General features: G+C 49.9%; 1 protein-coding gene across 1 annotated transcript in view; it reads right to left on the bottom strand.

Annotated features, from left to right (window-relative positions):
• The window catches only part of CHST13 (carbohydrate sulfotransferase 13), a 29,168-nt gene extending 13,512 nt beyond the window's left edge, over positions 1 to 15,656 (bottom strand). Inside the window, 1 exon segment of the mRNA XM_048315954.1 lies at positions 15,547 to 15,656. Coding sequence (XP_048171911.1) covers positions 15,547 to 15,640 — 94 coding nt within the window. The 5' untranslated portion in view covers positions 15,641 to 15,656.
• Positions 15,657 to 26,445: the final 10,789 nt, after the last annotated feature.

Here is a 26,445-nt window from a genome sequence, read left to right on the forward strand (position 1 = left end):
AGAAATCGCCTCAAGTAGCTTGGTTGTGGGCCATACAACTCTATTTTGAAGCACAGCCAGCACCTGGATGTTGTCAGCCTGGTTATCCCCATGGCAAAGGGACTCCATTTGGTGGCTCTTGACTTAATGATATTTCATTTAGCAGAAATTAAACCAAGTGACTAGAACTTGGCTGGGTCAGGCAGAACTGAGTGCCAGCAACACAGAGATGCTTGAAAGCTTAGCTCAGGCTTTTTTTCCCAGAGCTGCACATTTTCTCCCATCCCCCCTAGCTCTCTTGAAACAGCCAAACCAAGTAATTAAACCCCCTCCGCCTCCCCTCACCTCCCAGCACTTGGAAATAAAGATGCACTGGGAGGAGGTTACCCACAAAGCTAGGGGAAAAACCACAAGGAAAGCAGCTCAGGGCAAACCTGAGCGGGGCAAGACAGGGCGTGCACATGAGTAGGTTTACACAGAGAACAGCCCACGGACAACAAGCTGCAGCAGGGGATGACAGGTCTTCTCTCCCATCAGCTCAGACAGGTGAACCTGCACATGTTTCCATACAGGAGAGGGTGGTTTTGCATCTCCACAGGCACCAGGAACACTAAGAAGTGATGTTTTAGCCACAGTGACGAAGTACCATTTCAGGGCAGTATGATGGGTAGGGTGTGGAAGAGGGAGGAAGGCTACACAATGGCCTATCATCTTCCTCTTCTCCAGTACCTGGCTATAACACTTCCCATTCCTGTGGAGCCAGAGGAGGACTCCTACCAGTCTCTATCACACAGACCTTCCTCTCCAGACACCTCCCCTTTTTGCACAAATGACTCTTGTTTTTCTGGGAAGAAAAACACTCCTTAAGGCCAACTCCAAGCAGTCACAGATGGCTCCCAAAGGGTGACGGGGCACCCATGCCCAGGACCCATTTTCATCCCATGTCTGTACTGCTGAAGCACCCCAGTACCTCCCTCCCAGCCACCTTTCTCAGAAGAGGCTCCACAGGCACTGAACTGAGGTGACACAGCTCATTTCTGAGGAGGCACAGCGGTACAAACCTCCTAGCCAAGAGGGCAAGGAATATTTTCCACACTCCTTCCACCAAATGCCTATGCTCCACAGCTACCATCCCCTGGGACAAACCCTTCTGCAGCATTTTCTGCCCCAAACCACACAGTTCCTACACACACTCAGATGTAGAGGTGTTGGGGATCAATTACGAGGCATGCATGGGCAAGATGTCCAAGATTGCTTCATTTGGGAAGGAGATGAAAGGAGGTGTCACCCCCTAAAAATAATACCCTCGTTTTCATCAATCACCCCCTTGCAGCTTCTCCAGAGTGGCAGGGCTGTGCGGCACAACTGGGTGGTAATGGCAGCCAGGCTCCCTGGCACTGACAACAGCCTTCCTCCAGCCAAGAAACACACTCCAAAGAGGGCACGATGAGTCATTGTTTTACATGGGATAGCTCGAGGGACTGCACCACCTTTAACAGGAAAAGTCATTCACTCCTCCAGGGATGTGACCTGCTGGCTGGAAGGCAGCAGCCCATGGGCAAGAGAGGGACAAGGGGTGTGCTGCCTTCAGGAAATGTCAATGCAGGGCGTGGAAGAAGGTTCTGAGCTATTCTCTCTGGAAAGTGATGGATGGGAAGAGCAATGCAGAGGGGTGAGTACATGTCCTGCTCTCATTCCAGCCAGACAGGGAACAGCCAGGCCTGCCAGAAGGAGAAGTGGTTGTGGTGAATGTCTGGAGGTGGAAACACACAGCCTCAGGAAACTGAAGTGGGACCAAAAATCCAAGCACACCTTCCTCCACTTGTGCCCAAGATCCCTGATATCTGTGCACAGTCATCTGCAGGCAGCACTCCTGTAAATGGGGCTCGTGGGACTGGAGTGCCCCTGGCATGCTGCACTGGGGGATGGAGAGGCAGCAGAGCTGCATCACCTCTCTGTCTCATACTGGGGCACTTATGCCAACCACACAGTGCAAATTACTCACAGAGCAGGACTCTCACGCAGAAATCTGAGGGCTGACAGGCATAGGGACAGCCCAGAAGCCCCAGGCACATTAGATGCACTCACGTGGTTTCCAGCCTGTGAGAAGCAGATGGATGCTCCCTGCTTCCTCAGTCTGGGGTTGCAGTGACCCTTGCGCACGACTGTCACCTACCCACAACCATTTCCACGCTCAGTGACTCATGCCAGATGCAATAAAACCGCAGACAGCAGACACGGGGCAGTGGCCAGCAGCATAAGGTGCCACTGGCACCAAGTGCCACCAGACTTCAGGTTTCTCCATCTGGATCCAGCTCCAGGCAGACACATTGACTTTCATCGGAAAATGCCTCAGCCCAGCCTCTCAAGTGTTGAGGTAACCTTTGTGGGGCAGGCAATGCCGCTGTGCCAAGAACAGCACAGACGCCTCCTGAGCGGGTGGTGTGACAGGCAGCAGCCCCACAGCTGACCTGACCCCCTTCCCAGCCACAGGCTCCTCGTGGCTGTTGCCCTTGCCACCAACTTTTCAGCACCTTCTCTTTTAGCTTGAACATGTCCCAGCCATGTTCCTTGCGAGCAGTCACACCTGAAGAGAGCCTTCTGACAGGTCACACATGGGGCTGCCACTGCCGTCACTACACAAACGTGACAACTGGACCTTATTCCACACCACCACTGCCTCCTCCACTGAAAGGATCCAGAAACTGCCACTCCAAGAGGCAACTTCTCCATTCCCACTCCCCAGGATCTGCTGTGCCTTTGGCACGGTTCATGGCGGGGAACAGGACTGGGTGAGACCAGCCCCTGCCGCATCACAGCCTGCGTGTCCCATTCAGTACCACGTGGGATGTGGGATAGGAGGGAGGGAGGCAACAGGCCAATGTTCAGAGCTATTTGGGGTTTTCTCCAAACCACTAAAAAAAGAGGGATCTCTGCTGAAAGTGCTCCAAAGAAACACAGCCAGCACTGCTGACAGTATAATCTCCACTGTCCATTTCTATTAATGCTCTTACAGGTTTAGCAGGAACTGGAAAGCTTGGAGCTGACTTTTCACCGTCCAAGGCGTGCAAGAACTCCCAGATGAGCCAAGCCAGTGTGACCCTGCATGCAGCCCCTACCATCGCCCTTTGGAGAGGCACTTCCCAGCAGGCTGCTGGAGCACTTGCCTGGCAAAAGAGACAATGGACTTGAGTGTGTTTTGCTCCTCGTGCCTGGCTGACAAACCCAGCCCACAGAGCTTCATACTTGCAGTGCACACTCAGCACTCTGCAGCTAGCACAGGCTGAGGGACGATCCAGCACTGAGGGGTTTGCAGCCAGCGCTGCCTCTCTGCCTTCCATCTGCTGTACACAAAGCTCAGGCAGCAGCCGCAGAGGTGACTGCGAGGTTTGAGGGGGTGTCATCAGATGGATGTTTTTTTGAGCTGCTACAAAAAGAACATTAAACTCCTGATGTGACATGGGGTCAGAACATCCTGCACTAGTTTAGATTTCTACTTCGTGTCATACACATTGGGCAGGAAAATAATTTATCTTTCTAACTTTATTGTTTTGCCTTTCCTTTTTTTTTTTTTTTTTTTTTTTTTCTTCCCCCTAACAGGAGGCTGCTCAGCTTTTAACCACCTGGAAGAGACTTCTGAAATCCGAAATCCCTGGTCTGTCCAGGCTTCAGCCAGATGCCTACTTAGGGAGTGCTGGCTGTACCCAAGCCAGTGCAGGGACTGGCTGCCACCGGTTCCAGAAGTGACTGATTCAGAGATCTGGCTTCTGGACATGCTTTAAAACCACTTGTGCATTACTCTTGATGTTCGAGATCCTGGAAGGTTTACTTAGGAAGAAGTTATTGCCATTGCCATTAGAAGATATTAAAATTACATAAAGAACCTCCTTGTTTTCTATAAAGCTTCATGAAAGCTCTTTCCTCTTTTGGCTCCCGCTTTCTTGCACAGCTTCCTTTGCCTTTATGTTTCTAAAGATAATTTTTCTTCATTTCTCACTGATGACACCTCTTGGACCATCACAATGCTACCAGCCATAACCAGGCACAGGGGCTGGCACAGCTGGGCCTTGGCTGTGTGGCTCTCTCCTGCCTAGAGGTAGAGATGGCTCAGGTTCTGTTTTTCAAGGAAGGCCTTCTTACTCCCATTTATTCAAGTTGAGTCAAGGATCAGCCAGAGAAACTAATCAAGTGATGGAAAACGGTGACAGTGATAGGATTAGCTCACAATAAATCATGCAGAAAGAGAGAGAAGGAATCCAGCTGCTTCAAGGAGCCTGCCAAATGCCCCAGCATGGTCTGTGGGGATCATATTAGGAACAGAGCCAATGGCAGCTGGTCTGGACACTCTGCCCCATTCAGTGGTTCTTCCTAAACCTTCATGTCTCCTCAGCAGCAGGAGCCTCTGGTCACCTGGTACCAGCCTGAGGCAGATGCCAGGAAGGTTTAATAGAAAGACCACAGGCATTTGAGGTGGAGGGATGCATTTTGCTGGGGCAATGTCCCTAGGTCTCTGCTGTCACAATGACTGCAGTTAAGATCTTTATAGGAAACAGAAAATTAACAATATCCAGCAGGAACACGGTCTCTGTGAGCAAATAAAGTATTTGTGTTTAAGTACCATGCAATCTTCTGTTTTCAAATGGTTAATTCCTCCTATAAGCCAAGCTAGAAGCTTTCCAAGAGCAATTTCTCTTCCCCATTATGCCTGTCATTCTCCTGGCCCCAGTTGGCTGCCTGCATTTATAGTACAAGCCTGAACTGCCAGCATTTCCATTCCTTGTCAATAAACTCCTCCTTTGCAGCCTGCTGCCCGAAGGAACTGCAGAAGAAGGGCTTGCAGCAGCAGTGCCAAGGCAGGGATCCTTGCCTGGATGGACAGCGGCTGATATTCCCTGGGCAAGGCTGCACCAGAGATCCACCTCTCCCTAAAATCCCGCTCATGTGGTGTCCGTAGGCCCCCATCTCCGGGCAGGCTCAGGCAGCCCACAGCTGCTCACACAGCACCACAGAGCTGCCAAGCCAAGAGACCATCTGCACCAGCCTGCTGCCTCCTGCTCAGCTGCTGAGGCCACGGCAGGCCAGCGTGCAGGGGACCAGGCTGGGCTTGCTCAAAACCTGCCCGCACTCAGGTCTGGTTTGGGCAGATGCTGTTTGTGCCCTCTGCACACAGGCCACCTGCACAGGTACAACAAACAGGAGTCTCCCTCATGTCAGATGGCTCAGCTTGCCTGCTGAATATGTTTCAAGCCATCTTCTCAGCTCTGCGCATCTGGGATTGATGATAGCCTCAATCAGCTGATCTGAGAAAAAATGCACACTCAACAAACTCTTCCCAGGGCAGCAGGCAGCCATCCCTCCCCAGGCTTTGCTTCATGGCTCTCATCCCTCTGCTCCCAGCAGAGGCAGCCGAGGGGCTGTGCCCTGCCTTTCTATATGGCACAGGTCATTAGCTGGTGAGACTCTGTCACAAGATGCACCATAAGAGGCTTTACAAAGAGTTGAAGGGATGCACGAGCTCACAGAGGAGGAGAGTAGCGAATTACAGCCTGCTGGAGACTAGGGAGAACCATCTCTGAGAACCATTTCCAGCACACACGGTCCCACCACATGGTCCCTTGTGCCTACTTCTGCTGCATTTAGTAATGACCACTGCCTGAGGCCACCAAAGAGCCCTGTCTCCCCAGCCAGCATGTTCAGCAGAGGACACAAACACCTCCAGTGCCATAGCAGCTCTGAGGCACAACGGATGCAGCATCACTGGTAGCTGCTTGTCTGAGTGGCTGTTGGATTTAACCCTTCCTGAGAGTGGCTGTTGGCTCTGGGGACATCTCTCTCCTTTTCACAGGGAGTGAGCAAGTTCTGATGGGGACCTCAGGAAGAAGGGAACTGGAAGGCTTGTATCTACCCCACCCAGCAGCAGCTATGGGCTACTGATGCAAAACTCCACCAGCATCAGGTCAGCCTTGTTTGGGTCTCACAGTGCCTGTGTCTGCTGATGCTATTAAGCTAAAGGGAAATCAATATCCCTGATACTGCCAGGAGTAAACTTGGAAGAGACCCAGCTGTGAATATGCTACCCCTGCACCCTTGCCAAAAGGAAGGGCCTGGCTCTGTAGATATGTGCAGGACTGAACTCGCTGCCTTATCCTGTCATGGGGAAATCTGCCAGTGCAGAGACTCCCATGGCAGGCAGAGCCACACGCTTGCAGGGCAACACAGTACAAATGGGGGTGGGGAACTACTGAGGAGCTTCTGACCTCCAGTTAGTTTGTGCTGATTTCTCAGGTCCCTGCTTTGAAGAAAGCCCTCTGGAACAGGCAAGGCAGCCCCAGAGACACCACACTCAGCAGCTCCAAACAAACATCACCTTTGAACCTCATGTCGATATTACCCATCTTCCTGCGAGGTCAATGAGGCAACATCTGGCCAGAGAGCAGGCTTGGATTGGGTTCCACATCAGCAGTGAGGCTGCAAACTTGTAGGGAGAGAGAGCACTGCAAGGAATGGCTCAAACCTGCTGCTGCTCCCTCCCTGAAAGAGCTGGGAAAGCAGCCAGGAGATGGAGGGCTATAAATCAAGTGGCATTTACATGGAGAAGGAAAAGCTGTGAGCACGTTGTGACTGGAGGCCAGGACTCACGGCCTCAGCATTCCTCCATATCACAGGTGAAAAGCTGATGGGAAGGGACCTACGGGCCCTGTGCACTGCTGTGAAGATCCAAAACATTCAATGGCACATCTCCTTGCACAAGCACCATGGGTAGAGACACCAGCACCTGCCCATCTGCCATGCCCAGGCTAGAGTCTTCCTCATCTGTGACTTGAGCCACTGTAGAGGCAGCAACACCTTCAGAGACACATTTTGGGGAGAAAACAGCTCAAGTCCAGTTGGATACTGCTCTGAGGGAGTCTGTGAAAATTAAGTCCAATTGTGAAAAAGCTGGGTCTCACCAGAATCAGGTGCTTCTTCAGCACAGCAGGTCTCAGCATCCATGCTCAGGGGTTTGTGTACATGGCCACGTAACAGATTCCCCCGAGCACAACACCAAACACAGACCTGGGGCACTGTGGTTTGCAGCATCGCACAGCTGCCGAAACAGCCCCACAGTGTGACACCACCCCAACAGGTCAGTGATGAGGGCTTGGTGACAGCGACCAGAGATGCAGCACTGCTGGGTGCACCTTTGCCACTCACTGCTCCAATGTATCAGGGATCACCGGAAAGGTGGAGAGAAGGCAGGACATGCCAACAGACATGGAGGCAACCAGGACTCAAAAGAGCCAGGCTGGGGCCGTCTACAGGGCTGGGGGAGGCTGGTGCTTGAAGAGACCCACTGTAGGTCAGGAAGCTCTCACAGGGAAGGACCTGAGGTGGCACAGGACAACATGTTCAACTGGGACAGAAAAATCAGCACTGAATCCACACACACTCACACCCTCAAAACCAGGCTCTCAACCATGTTCAACACCAAATGGTGATTGTCCTCTCAGCACAGAGCTGCCAGAGGATGTGGGTTATGTGGCCAGGCTTTCCTGCACTGCTAGACAGTGAAGAGCCACCTCAGCTGAGGATGTAGCTGCCGAACCCTAGGGTGGCGGAGCCGCTGCAGTCCTAACCAGCAGAGAAACTCTGCTTTTTTCTTCCAGGAAAGACCAACTCCAAGCCCTTCCTAGCCAAATTCCCATCAGTCTGCCTGCCCATAAATTTACAACTATTTATTTAGTCAAAGCTCATCCAGATATTAAGAGCTCAGGGGCACTATGGGGAAAACAGGAGCAGGTAGAGCAGCCAGCCTCTTCCTCCAACAGGCTGCAGGAATTCCCCACTGGCTGTTCAAGGCTGGACACCTCCACACCCTGAAGCTAATTATGTTCAGTGCCACCCCAGCAAGCTAAAGGGAGCGGACTTGTGCAAGGATCTCTGAGGCAAGAATCACCACATCTAGAAACAAAATTCAGGCAGATCTTTGCCTCTGAGGCTTTAAATGGTGGGAAGTGGCAAGGGTTATAAGGCAGGGACCTTCAAAAAGTCTATAGACCCCAGACATCCCAATAAGGGCTGCTGCAAAGGGTCTGGGGAAAAGTGAAACTTGCTCAGTAGCATCCAGAAGAAATGCTGGAAGAGAGCTCAGCTTCCCTCCCACTTGCCCTCCCCCTGTCCACCAGAAGCCAGCATAAAGATGTCCCCACATCCACAGGTCCCGCCAGGCTGGCAGGTCAGAAGAACAGCACCAGGTCTAAGATGGAGCTCCGATGCCATGGCTGTGGCCCTGGGCCCATGTGGTGCCCTCTCACAGCCTTTCATCAGCTTTTCAGACTGAAAATCCGTATTTTAGGGAGCTGCCCAGGGCGAGTCACAGCAATGTGTGGGGCTGATGCAGAGACCAATGTGCCAGCAGCAGGGGAGTGTGTGTGCACAGGGCAGTGTGTGCGTGTTTGCTTTTTGCAATCACTGTCCTGTCTGAGGGGCTCAGACTGAAAGCACACCTGGGGCACTACTGAGCTCTGACAGGTCCAGCCCAGCAAGAGGGGAGCAGAGATCTGTGGGTCGTGAAGTGCTGGGGTGACAGTTCAGGATGTCGGCCACTGCAGGTTCCTCTGGCTACTGGGTGTCCTGGGCTTGCTCAGCTCCATGCAGAGGGGAACTGGCGCTGGTGGCTGCTGGAACCACCCGTGCTGCCTCCTGCACAGTCGGGCTGGTGCTGCTGCAGGCCCATCTGCTGAGCAGCCAGCACACCAGGGCTCCTGACAGCATGAGCCTTGCAGTGGCAACGCTGATATCATTTGTGTCCAGGATACAAGTCACACAGAGCCGTTTCTCACACTGTGTCCTCTGGCTCCCCTTCCCTTCCCTGTCCCCATGCACACTGGGTGTCTCTCAGAGCATCACGCTCTCCTTCCAACACAACGAATGAAGCATCATCTCTGCTCCCCAGCTCATTGAACTGTAAGAGAAACCAAACAAGCCCTATGGCCCAGTGCTATTTCCTACACTGAGTGATCTCCTGTGAAGGACATGCAGGAAGAGTTTATCCAAGCAGTGGCCACCCAGCTCCCGGGGATACAGAGAAACTCTTTCTTCCCACCTTTGCCCGTGTAGGGCTTTAACTTAGACTGAAATTTGGCTTCCCAGCTGAAGCCACAGGCAATTGGGAAATGCAGAACAGACAAAGAAGAGACATTTGGGGGTTGAACCCTATTTATCAGAGCTCTAGAACTGACTTGAATGGGTAATTTATTAGAATGACATGGGGTACAAACCTGCAACAGCAAAAACTGGCATAGCTGGAATAAACCACAACAGCCAGCCATGAAGCAAGGATCCCATATCTGGAAACGAGCATCAGGGATGGGGGACAACCTCATAGGGCAGCAGCATATATAGGGGTCATTTAGCAATACCTCCCACCATCCAGCCCTGCTGGGAGGATTTTACTGCCAAGGCGGGGGGTTGTATTTGAAGAAGGGAAAAATTAAAAGATCTGTGTGAATCAGTGGGGAAATTGCAGAGAGCTTGTGGTTGAATACAGACCTGTCCCATAGCTGCAGATCCAGACAGGAGACAGAGACAGGGTGTCCCAGTTTACAGCACTGCAAGCTCTGCAGGCACAGGTGCAAGTATGGCAGAGAGCAGACTGGTCTGAACTGGGCAGCAGAGCCTGGGAATGTGGCGTTCAACTCCCCATTGAGACCAGTCGTTCTCCTCCATCCATGAAGAATTTTACTGGGAGAAAAAAATACCTCCAGCTCCTAGGGCAGGTCCATTTGTCCCTGTTTTCACTCTCAGTGCAAGCTGTACTGTGCAGGCAGGACCAAGGCACAACAGTGTTAAACCCGGGCCTTTCAGGCCACCAGAGCTACTCAGTGAGATGTTTCCCCCTGCTCAGACTGGTAGTAGTCCTTAACTGCCTTTGAACAAGGCAAGTTTTGGGCTTTTGCCCAGCTACGCCTCAAAGCCTCAAAGTGAAACATCCCGCCTAAGCCCCTCAGAAGTATTTGGGGAGTTAAACTCTTCTTTGGGTACTCAGCTCCAAGGGGGAGTACTGGGAGTTAAGTACCTAATGCCTTTGTACTTTCTTGGCTTCTGATAATGAATCCTGGGACAGACAGCTGTGTTTGCACTGGAATTAAGATGGAGGGTTTGTCATGCTCTCCATTCAGATGCTTGCAGGAAGCAAGGACCAAGAAGGAAAACCAAGCCCATAACAAATCCCAACACCCCTAGGAGAGCCCTGGCCACTGCATGAGCACTCATCTCCCAGCCTCGGACCTCACTGACCTGAACCAACACAGGCAAAAGTCCTACTGGTGATGTTTTTGTGGAGTACTTTTTGCAGGATACTGTAGTTTTGTGAGTGGGTGCAGGTGCATCGTGCTGCCAGACAGAAACAGCCAGGCTGAGATGCCAGAGGAATGCGAGGCCAGGAGATGCTGGATCCAGTCGGCAGAGCCACTGGGATACGAATTTCTCCTGTGGGGACAGAGTTAACTCCGGGTGTGCTAAGCCCACTCCTTTCCCCTCCAAAATCTCTTGCACGTATCAGAGATTCTCAGGAAACTGTATAAAGCCAAGAAGGACAAGAGAAAGCATTCCTCATGAAAAGCCCGGCCCTCAGGAGCAGATGGGCTTCATTACTGTCCTGCTCTCAGCACCAGACTGGGTGGATTTTTCTACCCTGACAGGTCATGGATGGAGCATTTCATGTCTTTTCCAAACACAGCAAATCTGAGGCCTTCCAGCCTGTGTTTGCCAACATCTTGGCTGACAAATTGTTTCTGTACTTCGAGTACTGGCTCCTCAAAAGGAAGGGGCTGCATCCTGGGCATCATGACTGTGACTGGGAAAATGAGCTGGGCAAAACTGCCCCATGACCAAAACAAAGAAAAGAAAACCAACACCATCTGAGGGTGTCTTAGACTTTTCATCCCAGCCTGTACTTGCAGCCTTAGCCAGGGTAAGAGCAGCATCGCCCTCCTTATCTGGAAGGCTGAGGACATGTGTCAGCCAGCTGCAGGCACGACCCAGGCTCAGAGCATTCGCTGGCTGTGCACGTCCCAAGGCAGCGGCTGAATTTCAGCCTCCAAATACCTTTAAACAATGGGGAGGAACTGAGGCCTAAAATAAGCTCTTTCCTGTTCTGGGGAAAAAAAAAAATCCCTGGTTTAGAAAGGTCTGCTAATATTTAAGTGTGTATTTATCTCCATTCACTCCAGGTCTAGGTGCACTTGTAGGTTCAGGGACTAGGGCTCTGCGGGTCAAATCACTGATCAACTCTATAATCTCTATAATAATTTGTACTCCCCTGAAGGGACCAATCTTCAGGCACAGAGATGGAGCTGACTGAGATCAATAAATCTGGAACAATGAGAAGCAAGAGTTTCTCCAAGACCTGCTGGTGCTGAGGGGTGTTGGGCTGGGCAACTGAAACCACCTGAGAATTGGCAGAGAGTGGTGGCAGTGGTGTCTTCCATATCCACCTTGGCACATCAGAGGGCTAAGAAACACACAAAAATGGTGAGGCAGTTTCCTACCTGTGGTATCTGCTACATGTGTTGCTGTGGCTTGTGGCATTGCTGCTCATCCTCCTGCAACACCCCAACCCTTCTCTCTCAGGCTGGTGAAGGGGTACCTCCACTCCAGGAGTGGTTGGAGAAGGCTTTCCTCAGTGCCCCGAGGAGATCCAGCTAGTTGATACAGGAGAAGATCAGGATGGAGAGAGGGCTCTTGCTGCTTTCTAACTTGGAAAGCTTTCTGAAACAGTATCACAACCTTGGCACTTCCGGTATCTCTCCTTGTGAGAGTCAGACCAAAGGCTGAGTATGTCTCACCTGCAAAGCCCCGTGAGGTCCAACAGCTTGTGCTGACAGCAGGTTGTAAAACAACACGGGGAGTGCAGAACCCAGCGTTGAGCAAGTGCTGCTAAAAAGACCTAAGAAACAACAGCTGGATGCTGCAGACGGACAGAGCCAGAGCAGAAATACAGGAGCACTTTGAGATTGAGAGCTTTTCCTTCTTTCTTATTGGAGAAAATCTGCCAGCTTTCTGGATGTCAGTGCAATTTGCCTACTCACGGTTGCCCCAAAGACATACCATTGGGGTGGCCCCAGAGCAGTGGCCTGCAGAAACCTCAGACCAGATGAACACAGGGCCTTAGGACCTGCCACTCACCTCCCTCGACCTCCTTCACATGTTCCCCCTTCCCTCTATCCCACATCTGTACTAGCAGAGTCATCCTGCCTCCCCCACTCTTGCTAAAATCAGTGTGGTCCCCCTGAGAACAGCAGTGACCAAAGCTCTGATGTAGACAAGGAATGGCAGCCTCCAGTATCTCCTGCTGTGCCAGCCTAGATGTGCTGCCAGCAGAGTGAGATGAAACACCAGCCCGAGAGCCCCGCTGCGTATTCTCACCTCTATGCAGAAAATGTACAGCGTGCACAAGTCAGCACAGCTAACGGTGTGCTATTCCTGCAGGGAACAGCAGAGGAACATCAACTCAGAAGACGGATGACGATCATGCCGAGGCCACACAGGATCTCCTGGATGGCTGTAGGGTGGCACCAGTAAAGCCACGGCCTCCTGATGGCCCTCATCACTCCCTGAGCCCAGCTGAGATGGCATGAGGTTTCCTGGGAGGTGAGCGCACCTGCCCATGGCGCAGGAGGTGTTGAAAGGTGACTGCTCCAGGTAAACCCCTGAACTATTCACTGTGGCAGGGTGTGGAAGGTCCAGTGGCCAGTGTGCTCAGCACCACTTCAACACCTTCCTGCTACGCAGACATCCTGCCCTTGGCCACGTATCTGCAAGCCTGGAGTGGGACAGCTGATGGCCAACAGGACAGACAGGACACCACCCACTTGAAGCGAGCAGAGGACAGTCCATGGCACAGCTGCACCCCAGGGCCAGGGCAGAGCTGGGACTACAGCCCCCGTGTCTGCTCACTGGTACAGCCAGCAGGAAGGAAAGGCAACAGAAAACAACCAGGGCCACGAAGTCAGGGCACTCAAGCCCATCTCCGTGTGGAGCACCGAGACCTGTCCCACCCCTCTGGCAAACACACCAAGCCCATTCCTGCCTCCAGGAGGTACAACAGGGAATTCTGCCACTGACTTCAGTACAAACAAATTCAGCCCACCACCAAAATAACCAACTCAGTGGCATTTAGGAGCAGAGTTATTTCAGCCCAGGCTGGTGTGTGGGTGTTCCTGAGGCAGAACAAGAAAGCCTTATTCCAGCACAGCCATGGAGCTCAGTGCAAACCACTCTGGCATACAACTGTCCGGATGGAGTTACAAGTGGGCAATGCAAACAGAGCAGTTAAATCCTGCTCCCCGAGCTCAGTGAGCCCTTAGCACTCTCAAGCTTAAAGGTTTCTGGTTATATTATCTTTCTTCCCATGTTCTATTCCTTGTCCTGGTCACAGGAAGGTTTGGTCTCTATGTGCCATTAGCAAGGATTAATTCAGCGTGTTCCATGGACTGTGGGTGGCCCAGGGAAGGCAACCTGCTCAATCCTGCTAACGACAGAGAAAGGATCTGATTGCTCCTGAGGGAAACTCCTAGCATTGCTGCTTTTTTTTCCTAGCATTTTTCTTCATTATTGTATAAAAACCAAATGACACCAGACAACTAGAACTCCAAATAACCCCCAGGCAGCCATCACTTTAAAGATGACATTTTCGTTTGCAAATAAAGATGACATTGTTTCGTTTGCAAAGTTGCAAATTGCAAACTTCTAAAATTCAAGTAATTGGCCTTAGTTTGTTTTCCTTTGGGATAAAAAATGAAGCAATCTTTAGTTTGCTTCTTTTCTGTATATGGTAATGACCTTTCCTCTGCTTTTTTCTCACTGACGTGAAGAGGAAAGGAAAAACTGTAAACTGCAAAAATAATAAGGGAAAGAAATGGCACAAAAATGAAGGCTGGACCCAGGGAGAGAACTGTGTGGCTAGAAAATAAGCCGATGTTAGAGAACATGAATATTGCTTGAACTCACCTCTTTTTTGAACCCAAAGGGGCAAATCTGCAGAGGGCATCCACCACCCTCACAAATGGGTTCCCACTGAGTGACAAACATTACTTGGTTGCAGTAGTTGGAGATCCCTACCTCAGACCTGTCACCACCTATGGGAACTTTCAGAAGCCACACTTGGCCCACGTGAAAGAACAGATTCGCAGGGCGTTGCATTTCCCAAAGCCTCAGCTTCTCAAGGTAGCATTCCAGACCCAAATTCCCTCCCACCTCTCGTGAGACACCACCACCATTACCATCACCCTGGTTTGCTCCAACCTCACGGGAACTCTGTGTGAAACCGTGTTGAGATCAGGTAAGGAATTAAAGTCAACCAAGCACAGAAAGTTCTGCTGACTCATACCAGCAGAATCTCATTTTTGAAAATCAGAGCCCTGAAAAGAGACACGTTTTCCAGTCAGATGCTAGAAAGCATATCCAGTGTGAAACACAATCATCTCTTCATTAGCACCCCTGGAGATTAAAGCTGATTCAACACCGCACTTTTTACTGAGCAGCCCCAATACTAAAATAGGATGCATAAATCATTTCCTTAAAAACAGAAAAAGTTACCAAGGAATACAATACTGATTATGGTCTTCTGGGATTTCTGAATTCATCCGACAAACTTCGCATGCTCATCTAGAAATAACAAATGCTCACTGAAACCCAACTCTTTTCAATCTTACTCAGCCAACAAGTTATGCCTTTTTTATTTTTAGGAAAAAAACACATTAAAGTGATGGAGCAGCCCCTATAAAAGGAAATCACATTTCATTTAGTCCATACTGATAAAATTCCATTAGCGTTTCAGTCAAGTCAGTCTTCTGAATTTTAAGATGTAGCTCTAAAGGCCCCATTGATGGATTGCTGCTGTACTCAGAAAACATTAGTACATTGTTAAAACGGCAGGAATTACCCAATAACGTTTCTTAGGAAAGAGGAACTAATTTCCCCAAAGGAGCAGAAAAAGGCAGGGAAATAAATTAACCCCCCCCCCAACACAAAACGGTCTAGATTTTAGTTCAAAATTGTTTCCCAACTTGAAAGAAACTTCTAAAAGCACACACTAGTGAAGTCCCTTGAGCCATTCAAACAGATTCCCCAGGAATTTTAGTGACCGCGGGTGTAAATCGGCACTTGCGGGACAGAGCAGCTCCCCTTTCCCGTCCCGATCCCGGCACAGCCTCGGGAGGGCTGCACGAAGCTGTGCACAGTTCCATGACCGCACAGAACACTGTTTCATGCAGGGACACCGAACGGGACAGCCACCCCAGAGAAGGCTTAGAAAGGAGACGCGGGTCCCACTGCGGAACAGCGGCGCCGGGACGGTAACGCCGCTCACGGGCGAGCGCAGCGGCGAAGTTCAATGGGCTCAGCCGAGGGATGGGCAACCCCCGGCCAGTTCACCGGCGGACACAACTTCAGCTCGCCGCGGACCGGCCGACACCCAAGGGGCTCCAGGAGCAAGGAAGGGGCTGCCCGCCGTGCCTCGCTCCCCGCTCCGCCCGCCCGCTCCCGCCGGGGGACCCTCCGAGAGCGCGGCGCTCCCGGACCCACCTGGGCTGAGGCTGCTCTGGAAGTAGAAGAGGACGAGTAAGACCGAGCCGAGGCCGGCGGCCAGCGTCAGCCGCGGCGCCCGGCTCCGCCGCATCCTCGGCCGCGGCTGGCGGCGCAGCGCAGCGCCCGCGGCCCCGGCCCCGGCCCCGGCCCCGGCCCCGGCCCGCCGAGCCCCGCCGGGCGCCGCCGCCGCCCCGCCCCGCGCCCGCGGCCCCGCGCCCGCCCGCAGGAAGTGACACGGGGCGGCTCAGCCGCCGCAACGGGAACTTCGCCCCCCGAGAGCCCCGCGGCGCCGGCGGCGGCTCGGCCCGGCCAGCCCCACCGCGGGGGCGGGGGCCGGGGCGCGGGGCCGGGGAGCGCTGCCTCGCCCGGTGCCGTGTCCGCGCCCCGCCGGCGCTCGGGAGTGCGCGCTTCCCTGCCCAGCTCCCGTCACGGCTTTAGGAGTCCCCGAGGGGAAGAGGGAGTCGCTGATGTGCTGGCAGGGTCGGGAGTTTCCTGGTGACTTTCCTCTGCGCGGTCAGTGCTTCGGAAGCATCGCAAAGTTTCGTGGCCTTAAAATACACGTGGCCTTAAAATACACCTCTTCTTTTTTTTAAAATATTCTTTTGGCTACCCCCGGCCCTGCAGACTTTTACTGAAAGCAGTAATGCTTCTGACTAATTCCACCTCAAGCAATAAATTTCTGTAGAAGGAGGACATAATTTTCTACTACTCTCGGGATGCTTTTTGAAAGTGAGAGCGCAAAGTTGTCTTACTGCATCCTCTGTCCCCCAGGCTCTGTCATCACAGGCAGAACCAGCCCGGAGCTTCTTTTGCCCCAGTTTTGAAATAGCAGCAATGCTCTTCACCCAGCTGTGTAAAACACTTGAGATCTACTCAAAGGCCACCTGCCAAATTAGCCAGGCCGAGAGCTGGATTCCACTGACAGCACTCATTCACTGCTTCTCTTCAGCCCCAACACACTTAGTTTTAAGAAAAAGAGGATAGCTCAAGGAGGAGCCACTGGGAATGACAAAGTCTGGGTATATGTGCATGCTGAGCTTCGTTCTGCCCTCATTTAGGGCAGAGGAAACCAGGAGGAAAATCTCACTTGTAGTGAAGGAAGTTGGAATGAAATAAGAGCACATGCAGCACCTTGCAGGCTGCGTTGGGCTATGGCCGTGGAATTACACAGCTCTTTCAAGCCCTTGTTGGATGGTCTAGAGAGGGGCAATAGAAATGAGACCACAACAGAGAGCTTCTTGCAAGGGCACACCAGTGTGTGCAGTAACCAGCCAGAAAGATAACCTCAGCATCAGAGCCCTGTTCCTGTTTGATACATGCAGGGAAGGACTGTGGCCCCAACCACTGGGGAGCAGGATAAAGTGCTAGGAGAGCGCTGCTGGCTGGCAATGCATCTGCAGATGCACCTTGCTCTCTGTTGCAAATGGTGCAGTAATTTTGGCCTCTTGATGAGTGTAGAAAGATTTGGGGTCTGCCTCACGTGCAAAGATGGGCTGAGAGACCTCAGGGGCAGCAAAAGGGATGGCTGGTACTGCTGTCCTTGACGCTAGAGAGAGTTCAAAGACCGAAGGCATATCCAGCCTGGGCAGTGGGAACCCCTTTGGAGTAGCTTTCCAGGAGCTGGAAGGTGTACTCGAGACCGTTGGTGAATTTTTCATTATTTGCATCTCCCAGTACTGAAACACCAGAAGATCTAGCCTAAGGCCCCCAGAGGAGCTAAGGAAAATAATCATCCCTTTAGCCCAGCTTCCCTGGGTTCAGCAGGAGGAATAAAAACAGTAGAAATGACCAAACTTCACCCATAGCTGGAAATTCTTTGAAGAAGATACAGTAAAACATCCCAGTAGAAACTCAGGCACTGACCTGTCGAGTCCTGCTGCCTGCTGTCTGTATTTCACCCCTGGGGGCAGGGCCAGGGCCATCTGTGAGCACATCACATATGCGAGGCTGGTCTTCCAGCAGCGAGGTGAACGTGCTGTAGATCCACAGGGCTAAAAGCAGAAGCACATCATGAGGATTTCATAGGACTCCTATGTGGACTCAGCTGCAAATGCACCCTTTTTCAAAGGACAAACCCCTTTTAGATGGACGAGCACATTTTCCAGGGGGAAGAGGTACATTATGGTAAGAGGTGACTGCTGGCGATGGCACCAGCTGCTGGGAGGTCAGGCCTTTGGTGTTGCCTATTCCTGTGGTGTGACAGACCTTCCTGGTCACACATGCTGCTCTCTTGTACCATCCCCCTTCCCCTGCAACCCCACCATTCAGAAAAGAGCAACCCCAGCCCGTTAAGGCAGACAACAGTGACCAGGGCTTGCTTGAGAAGAAAGGCCACCCCAGATATGTAGAAGGGCACAAGATTAAACTGTCAGAGTCTCAGATTATGATCCCAAGCCTATTACTAATGGAATAATCAGATTCAGTCTGCTTTGGAGAAGCCCTTCTCTCCCTCCCCAGGCACCACTGGTAGCTGGAGAACAGCAGATGCATAGAGCACACATGAAAATACAACTGCTCAGCAGCACATGTGAAATGAATGTGGTAAGCACTGATCCCTGGTGCCTTAATCTGTTGCTTTGCCAGGTTAATTGGAAGAACTGAGAAACGAGTATGGCAATGGCTCCTTCCCTGACAGCCTGTGAACTCTTCCTGGAATGGCCACCCTGCTCCCTGTCTGCGCAGTGCCTCCCACCGTGGGGTTCAGACCATGGCTGGGGCTGTTTATGACTGTTAAAACAATACTGATAACCAAAAATAATGATCAAAAGGTACTAAAAACATGCTGCGGAGGGAAATTATTTGTTAATGCCAAGGTCTGAACTGCAGCTGACTTGTAGGTGAAGAGGAAGTGCTGTTTGCCTACAGAACGATGCTGTGCCTTTGATGCAATGCATGCTTGATTCCCCCCCTGCTCATTAGTAGTGCTCATTACTATCTTCTCAGCAGGTTTCTCCCACATGCTTTGCTTTTTCCCAGGACCTTGGTGCCACTGAGTGAGATTAACCCTGAGCTTTGGTCTGATGACCATGTTGAATAGAAATTAAACAGCGTCTAGTTTCTGCTGGAAACTGAGGAATCTGTTGTACTCCTCCCCGAGGCCTGGCTGTCCAGCCACTGTGAAAAAGAGCCTTTCTAGGGGATATTTTGACTTTGCACTCAGTTGTTTAGTTCTGGAGCCGCAGAAGCAGTTTTCTCTGGCCTCCTGCCGGTGAGACTCCCATCTGCTGGTGGCCCTGGTGCACTGACTGTATTCCCACTGCCCCGGGTGTCACCGAGTCAAGGCTTGGGCAGAGATGTAGGGAATAACACTGGTGCAGCACAGGCTTTCCTCAGAGACCAGCAGCTGGGAGGTGCTCCAGAGTTTTGAGAACTGCATTAGACATCATCCTGCCTCTGGGATTTCCATGGGCCCCAGTGTATCCTGATACTCAATGCTGTGTTTTAAATTTTATGGCATCACTGTAATGTGCTGGCTGAGAGGGACCTTGCAAAGCCCCAGCTCATCCTCTGCTTGGGCTTGTTCTGCAAGTTTCCCCAAGATGGACACCTAAGATCTTGCCAAGCAATCCTTTCCAAGTTTACAAACCCTCAAAAAATTTTCCTAACACCTTAAATGACCCATCCTTGTCAAAACTGGGACCCGTGACATTTTTCCGTGAAAGATAAGCAGAGTGCCAGGTTCTGTCACTTTTTTGTATTAAAAGGAAAGGTCACTGCTGCTGAGCAGGAATAGTTCCTTTCTCAAGCAGTACATTGATTTTCCATCATCTCCTGTAGCCCTTAGCACCTGCAGAATGTGACTTTTCAAATATTATTTCATCAATGCACTTGTGTTTATGCTCACTTTGCACTGATATGCAAGAGCTTTACTTCACAGCAGCAGAGAACCATGCTGGGATGGGCTTTTCACCATTGAGTGCTGAACTAAATATTGGCAAGGTCAGTATATAAAAGACACAGGTTGGATAGAAGGTAAAAATGACATTAAATACCTCTGGAGAGGTAGCTGGAGGATTGCTATTTACATATAATATAACAAGATGTTTTGTGTATCTTTTTAAAATGTAATGTCAGATTTTGCCACTTATTCATACAAAATAGCACCGATGCCTTGAGAAATCTCCTTGGTCTCAGAAGGACAGGACAGGGAAACACCAGGAGCCAATCCCAAAGACATTCCACACCCTGAGGAATCCCACTGATTTGGCGAGTATAAGTGTACCTTGCCTAAAGTTAATCAGGTTCTTATGCCTCATCAGAAGAAAAGTACTAAGGGTTAGAATAGTGCACATAGCATCTGCTTCTGAGTAGTCAGTATTGTAACCTGGCTAATTCCACAGCTTCTCAACCTTTCTGTTACCCCCTCACCACCTAAAAAAGAAAAAGCTAATGACTTCCCAGGGATCCTTTTACGATTATCTCCTGATCTCCTCGGAAATCTTCCTGAAGACCAAGGAACTAAAAACTGGGCTGTCTTTTCTCATTTTGACATGCTGGTCTCTGTCAAAATATATTTCAAGGAAACACACCTTTAACTTTCTTTCTACCACAATTTAAAAATGAAATAAAATAAAACAAAACCCAGCAGCTGTTTTCTTTTAAAAGCACCAGTGGTAATGGAAGCAAACCAAATTACAGGCTCTAAGGACAACTCTCTGCCTGCATCTACAGGAAATGCTGTTGGTAGGATGGAAACTCCCATCAACCTTTTTATTCAGTGGTGGCAACTAGGGACTGTATTGTCTTTTGTACCAGGCATTTATATTTCATTAGTTTATATACTGTTCCCAGCTGGGAGCTTGCTCTCTGCTGATGTCTGATTGAGAGGCTCACCTGAGAAAGGGATGTGATTTACAGATAGACACTGGAAAGCCAATTGACCTTGGCATGATGATGGGAGTTGTGCAGTTCCTTCAACAGCAAGAGCAGCAAACCTGCCAAGCCTCCCATGAGGAGCATGGTCAGGGTTTGCCTCTTGCTCTGCTGTTTCTTGCACACTCAGAGCAGAAAGCCACAGCTTTTCTCCCTGCTGCCCAGAGCAGCTGGTTGGCTCTGCCCTGCACCTCTGTACCAGCTGTGGTCAGGGCTGTACAAAGAGAAGATGATGGCTGAGATGGGAACCAGCCAAGGACGTCATATCCCAAGGGAACCCAGTAAATCTCTGCAGCAAAACCCCACCAGGCTTGTGCCCATCATGTAGCAGAGCAGAGCAGCTCAATACACAGCTTCTCTGGCTTGCAAGGGAACACAACTCAGAGGGAGGAGATGGAGGGAAGGAATTTTTCTGCTGTGTCACACAGATCTCCTGTGCGCAAGGCTTTGCACAGAGCAGGGTCTCTCATGCTCAGTGCTCATTCTTACAGCCTGGTTATGGTGGCTGGGAAAGAGGAATTAGAGCATTTCATGCACAAATAAAACCCCATGCATTTCAAGTTTCCTCTGGAGGTGGGAATTTCTCCCTCTCATTCCTTAAGCTGTTGCTCTCTCCAAGGAAGAACCGTGTCCACAGTATCACAAGGGTTCTGAAGGGAAGGGTAAAAACCCCTGAAACAAGACCCATAGAATTTTGCCTGGCTCAAAAACACCTAACTCAGACCAGGTACATTGTCAGACTTTTTATAGGATCCAAATTACCTTCTCTTGCAGGTTTCTCAGTATTTGTCACCACTGAGTGTTCACTATTTAATAAAAATACCTTCTTTCTTATTCATACCTTGTACTGCAAATCCCAGCAACACCAAATCCTGTTTTGGGGAAAAAAATACAAATATTCCTATAGTTATATACCCAAATCCCTCAGGGCAGAATGGTCTCTCAAAGGCCCAAGCCTGTAATTTTTGAACCAATGGAAAAGCCTGACTGCATCCTACGCCTTGCTGCATCACCTCACAGTGCGACACAGCAGTATTTAAGTCCTTGAGGGATTATGAGAGCTGCACTACTGCCCAAATTTGGGGTTAAAAACAGGTCATGGCTAGTCTTCCCCAAAAAAATGCTTCATTTGACTACTCTCTACATCTGGGGGAACACACTGCAGGGTCTGCATTACTGGGTAGCCCTAAACCTCACAGAAATTCACCATGACCTGGTTAAGGTGTTTGGGAATCCAGTGTTGGCAGCTCTGTTAAGCCTCTGTCTGCATTCAGGCACTCTTGGACCTCCCCAGCAGAGCCAGGTGAGATGGGTACAAAACCTGCACCACATGCTGACCTTGCTACCACAGTTCCAGCATGTCAGAACAAAAAATTCTCTCCTTGGAGGCACAGTTTGCATTCTAAATATTCCCAAAATGGGGAAAGAGGGCCTGAGAGATGCCATTGAGAAACCTCTCCATATTTCAGGGCAATTTGAGCACCGTGCTTTCAACCATTTGGCTGAAGCTGGTGATAGGGAAGCAAAAGGCAGTGCTTACCCACTCAGACACAGTGCCTTTGTGATGGATTTGCAACCCAGGATTGTTCGATCGAAGCCTGTAATGAAAAGGCCAGATCTGTGGCTACTCTAAGCATTTGCTCAGAGACTGTATTCATTTTTATCCCAGCTGAGGGACCACGTCCAGGATATATACATTTGATAGAAAGAAATTTGTTAACGGCATGCTTTTATACCTTCACAAAAGGTAGATTATTCTAAACTGGGCTTTATTTGTTTGAAAGCACATAACTCAGCAGCACAGACAAGCCTGGTGTGTCTTAGGAGCAGAGCAGATAGCAAAGACTGCTCAGAAATCTCTCTGGAAAGTCCTGTTTCCTGGACTTCAGTTTATTTACACTGACTGTTCATGACCAGAATCCTAGGACCAAATAATCTGGTCTTGGGGTCTTCTGCATCCAACCAGCCACAGCCAAGAAACAGCACGAGAGAGACCTCAGCTTTAGTACCTCATCTGGAGAGTCCCTTTCTTAGCACAGCAGCACTGAGCACAAGATTGTGACCTGGGGTGTCGCACTCTGTAACTCCCCTGGTCTGAGCAAAGGCAAATTAGTCCCTGAGAGTGGAGTGAGGGGGTGTTTTGTGGGGACAAATGCTTGTGGCCAAGGGAAGCATCTTCCCAGCCCTGCAGGGCATTGCTGGAGCAAGCTCTCTTCCCTGGAGCACTCACATTGCTGCTACAATGCACACGTCCATCTGAAATGGCTCCAAAGGGAGGGAGAAATACCCACACTGTAAATAACAACAGTGTGAATTGCCATCAGTGGTCAGAGCAGTACTATAGAAGTCTCCTCAACCACAGAATGAACATGTTGAGATGCTTCTCTTTTTCCTTAAAACCCTGTGTTATAGGCAGGGACAGAGGTCCCATTTGTTCTTGTCCCTCTCATATCAGGGAAGCTGGAGCAGGTCTGTCCTTTCTCCCCTTCCATAACAAGCACCCCATGACAGCACAACCAGACCATCCTGAAATACTGACATTGCTGAATCTTTCTACAACAAAGCAGCCTGGCCCTGGGGAGAGAGGAAAATGAACAGAGATAACTGTATGGAATGACATTTTCAAAGAAGCCTGTGTATCTTAGGTACTGTCCTCACTGACCATGTCTAGATGAGGTTGTAGGTTCCCAAATCCCTTTAGGACTGCTGAAACATTCCCTCATGGCTAAAAACAGAGCTTCTTGTTTACTGAAGGAGGTGCAGTTAAAATAATCATCATCATCAACTAAATACCTTTAGTGAGGCTGTACCCTGTACAAAGTCAGACTCAGGTTTGTTACTGCAATTTTAAGCATAGAGAAGTAATTGCATATGTCTGAACATGACAGGGCTGGTCAAATCCAATTCAAACAGCTTCTGTTTCATGGAAACCCTGGCTGAAAAGGCATCTAAATATTCTTAGTCCAGCTCTTGTTCACGATACTCTACGTTTTCACTATTCTAGGAAGCCTGAGGCACTATTTTTATTTAGACTAAAAATAATAAAGGCTTTTCCTCAATCCTCTGGGTGCCTTAATTGAATTACATCTGCATTAGAAAATTCCAGCACTGCTAAAATCAGACAGCCACCGACCCATGATGTCTAGGAGCTCTATCAAGGAGGCATGGTGTCTGCCTCCACCAGAAACTATATCCAGAGGTGTCTTTTGCAAGAAGATTAGTCCTGGAGAGGTAGCAAATCAGCTTAGTATGGAGTGGAGAAAGCCCATTCCAAGTCTCTGAGCCACTGCAAAGAAAGCCGAGCCAGCTGGCTTCAGTCTTTCCTAAAGAGATCTCTCAAACAAGCACTTCAGCCCAGTGTCCAAAGACAAAAGGGAGCAGGGCACTGGATTTGCAGCTGGAGCTTTTATTACTACCACAGTTAATTCAGGAGAAACAGCCCAAGTAGCCCTGCAGATTGCAGGCCAAACCACTCAGATCAAAGGTTTCCAGGTAGTGCCTTGGCCTCTTCTTGCAGAGATTGGCCATGGAGGGATGATTCATGAGCTTCTGCTCCATGAGCTCCCAGAAACTCAGGCCTGTGAGTTCCACTCTCAGTTTCCAAATGCACTCAGTTGCAGCCTGTCCCCTACTATGGGCCACCCTGGTGGAGGCACCAGCATTGAAGCACAGATAGTGTGGGTGAGTTACTGGTGCTCTGCACTGCTCAGGGCACGGCCAGACCTCCTCTCAGAGCACTTGGCTCGTTGTGTTAGTACTGCTGACAATGTTGAAGAACGGTCTGACCGCTACCAAATCTATATATTGATGGCAGCTATTAAAGAGGTTGCTGTATTTCCAGCAGGTTGCAGTGAGACAGGCTCTATCCTTTTCAGTGTCATGAAAATAATCCACAGAAACACCCATGAGCCTGACCTTCTCTGAAGTTTGCCATCAGTGAGAGGGGAAGAGAAAAAGCTACTTCGTTTCTACAGACGCTCTCAGCAACAGTGTGATTTCAGCAAAGCCAGAGAGAATTCCAGTTCCTCTCTCAGTTGAGGAAGACAGCACGATCATAATGCCTTGCCCAAACACTCTTTCTAATGAACAGTGCAGCCAGTGTCATTGGAAAAAAAAATAGAAAAAAAATGAAGCAAGTAGAGTGTTGGTGGTTTTTTTTTCTTGGCTGCTACTTCTGTGGTTACAGCTACAGCTAAAAGCAGCAGTAGCAGGTTACAGCAGAAACTGAATATGCTACTGTGCAGAGGTTCAATTCAGTGAACTGCACAGATATAAATGGGCTTTTAAACTTCAGAAATTAATTTAAACAAAACATGATTATCTCTTTCAATGAGGGCACGTCCAGAAAGCACCAGCTGGATGCAGTACAAGGTAGCTCAGGCGTGTGTTGCGATGTTTAAAACCTAAATCAATGAGAACTGCACTGAAGCTTGCTCTGTTTTATTTCCATTTGGCATCCTGGAGCTAATGGAGTGAAAGAGCTTGAACAAAGTGCCTCAGTCAGCCTCTCTGTGGCTTATGCCCTGAGATGCCCCTGGCCAACAATTCTGTCCTGCAGTCTTCCAGAGGGCTCTCCCAAACGCAAGATGGGGGACTACAGCCACTCCCAACCTCCTGGTTTGAACAAAGCAAGACAAGGAATACCTAATAATTAGTGAGGAAATACAAACCTGCTGCTCAAATTGCAGGGGTGGCAGAGAGGGACATGCTCTGAGGGAACTATGAATCCGTACTGTACTGCAACATGGCTCTCATCCAAGCTTGCACGGAGTGTGCAGGCTCAAGCTCCCTGTGCAGAGCTCCTCTTTGCACCATGAGGCTGGGAAGAGCCAGGGGCTGCTGCTGTGCCTCAGCCCTCTGCTGAAGGGGGATCAAATCCCTCCGGGCTGAAAGCACTGAGTTCATGTCACGTTTTAATGATGTCCACAGACCACGTGGAAAAGCTTCGTGCTGCCCAGCAAAGCAGCTGAAACGGAGCTGTAAGACAATCAGTGAGAGGGAATCATGGTTAGACATTACCTAGAAATAGGGCTGGCCCAGAATATAAACTCTGGCTCCATGCTAGGAAAAGGTTAGGAATTAGGGGAAAAAATGTAATAAAGGTCTGCTATTCTGTCAATTGTCATCCACACCGCAGTGCAGTGTATATGACCTTACTGTTGTCCTGTACTTTTTGTTCCCAGTTCTCTCCCCAGTCGTGTGTGTGTCTGAGAGTCTGTCAAGCAGCTGTGTGGTGTTTTACTGCCTGCTGGGTTAAACCACGACTACTGTCCTCTCCTATTCTGCTCCCTTAGCTGTACTTTCTCTGGTCATTGGTTTGTAGCCAGCCAAACTATTCCTGCAGAGCCCAGCAGAGACTCATGATGTTAAACCAGCCAAGCATGCAGTCAAGGCAAATGCTAACTTTCCAGAGTCTCCTCTCAGGATGTCCAGAGCTTGACAAAGTCGGCATGACTCCATGGATCTTGTGAGCCACTGTCTGACTACACAGGAATTTATAGATATGTGGTTGCTACAGCTTCAGCTGAAGAAGAGATATACTTAACTGGTTTTCCAATGAAATCTTCACTGGACAATGCAGAAGCCAAGAAAAGAAAACCATTCTCAGCTGAAGTCTCTCAAATGTATTCTGCAATCAGTCAGGACTGCAGAGAGAAACTTAACCCTAAATGCCACTCTTTGTGACCATGGTTGAGAGTAGCAGTGAATGACACAAAGCAGAATCTCCTCATTTTGATTGCAGTGCCTCGAACACCTGCCCTGGGTTTGAAGAAGTCTGATCTGTGACTGCATGTTTATATTTGTGGTGTGACAATGAAACTTTAAAAATTGCTGTGAGAAGACTATAAAGGAAAAGGTATCAATCAACAGCAGCATGAAACCTCTTCATCTCCTTCCTTAATGTGTTAAATAATGTCTTAATAAAGTAAAAATATATAACAGCTGAACGAAATATTAGACTGCACAGAAACACATGGCACTGCTGAAAATATCAGCTTTTCCTACAAGGAGAATTAACGCTAG

This window comes from Corvus hawaiiensis, chromosome 11 (assembly GCF_020740725.1).
Source record: "Corvus hawaiiensis isolate bCorHaw1 chromosome 11, bCorHaw1.pri.cur, whole genome shotgun sequence".
Classification (NCBI taxonomy): Eukaryota; Metazoa; Chordata; class Aves; order Passeriformes; family Corvidae; genus Corvus; species Corvus hawaiiensis.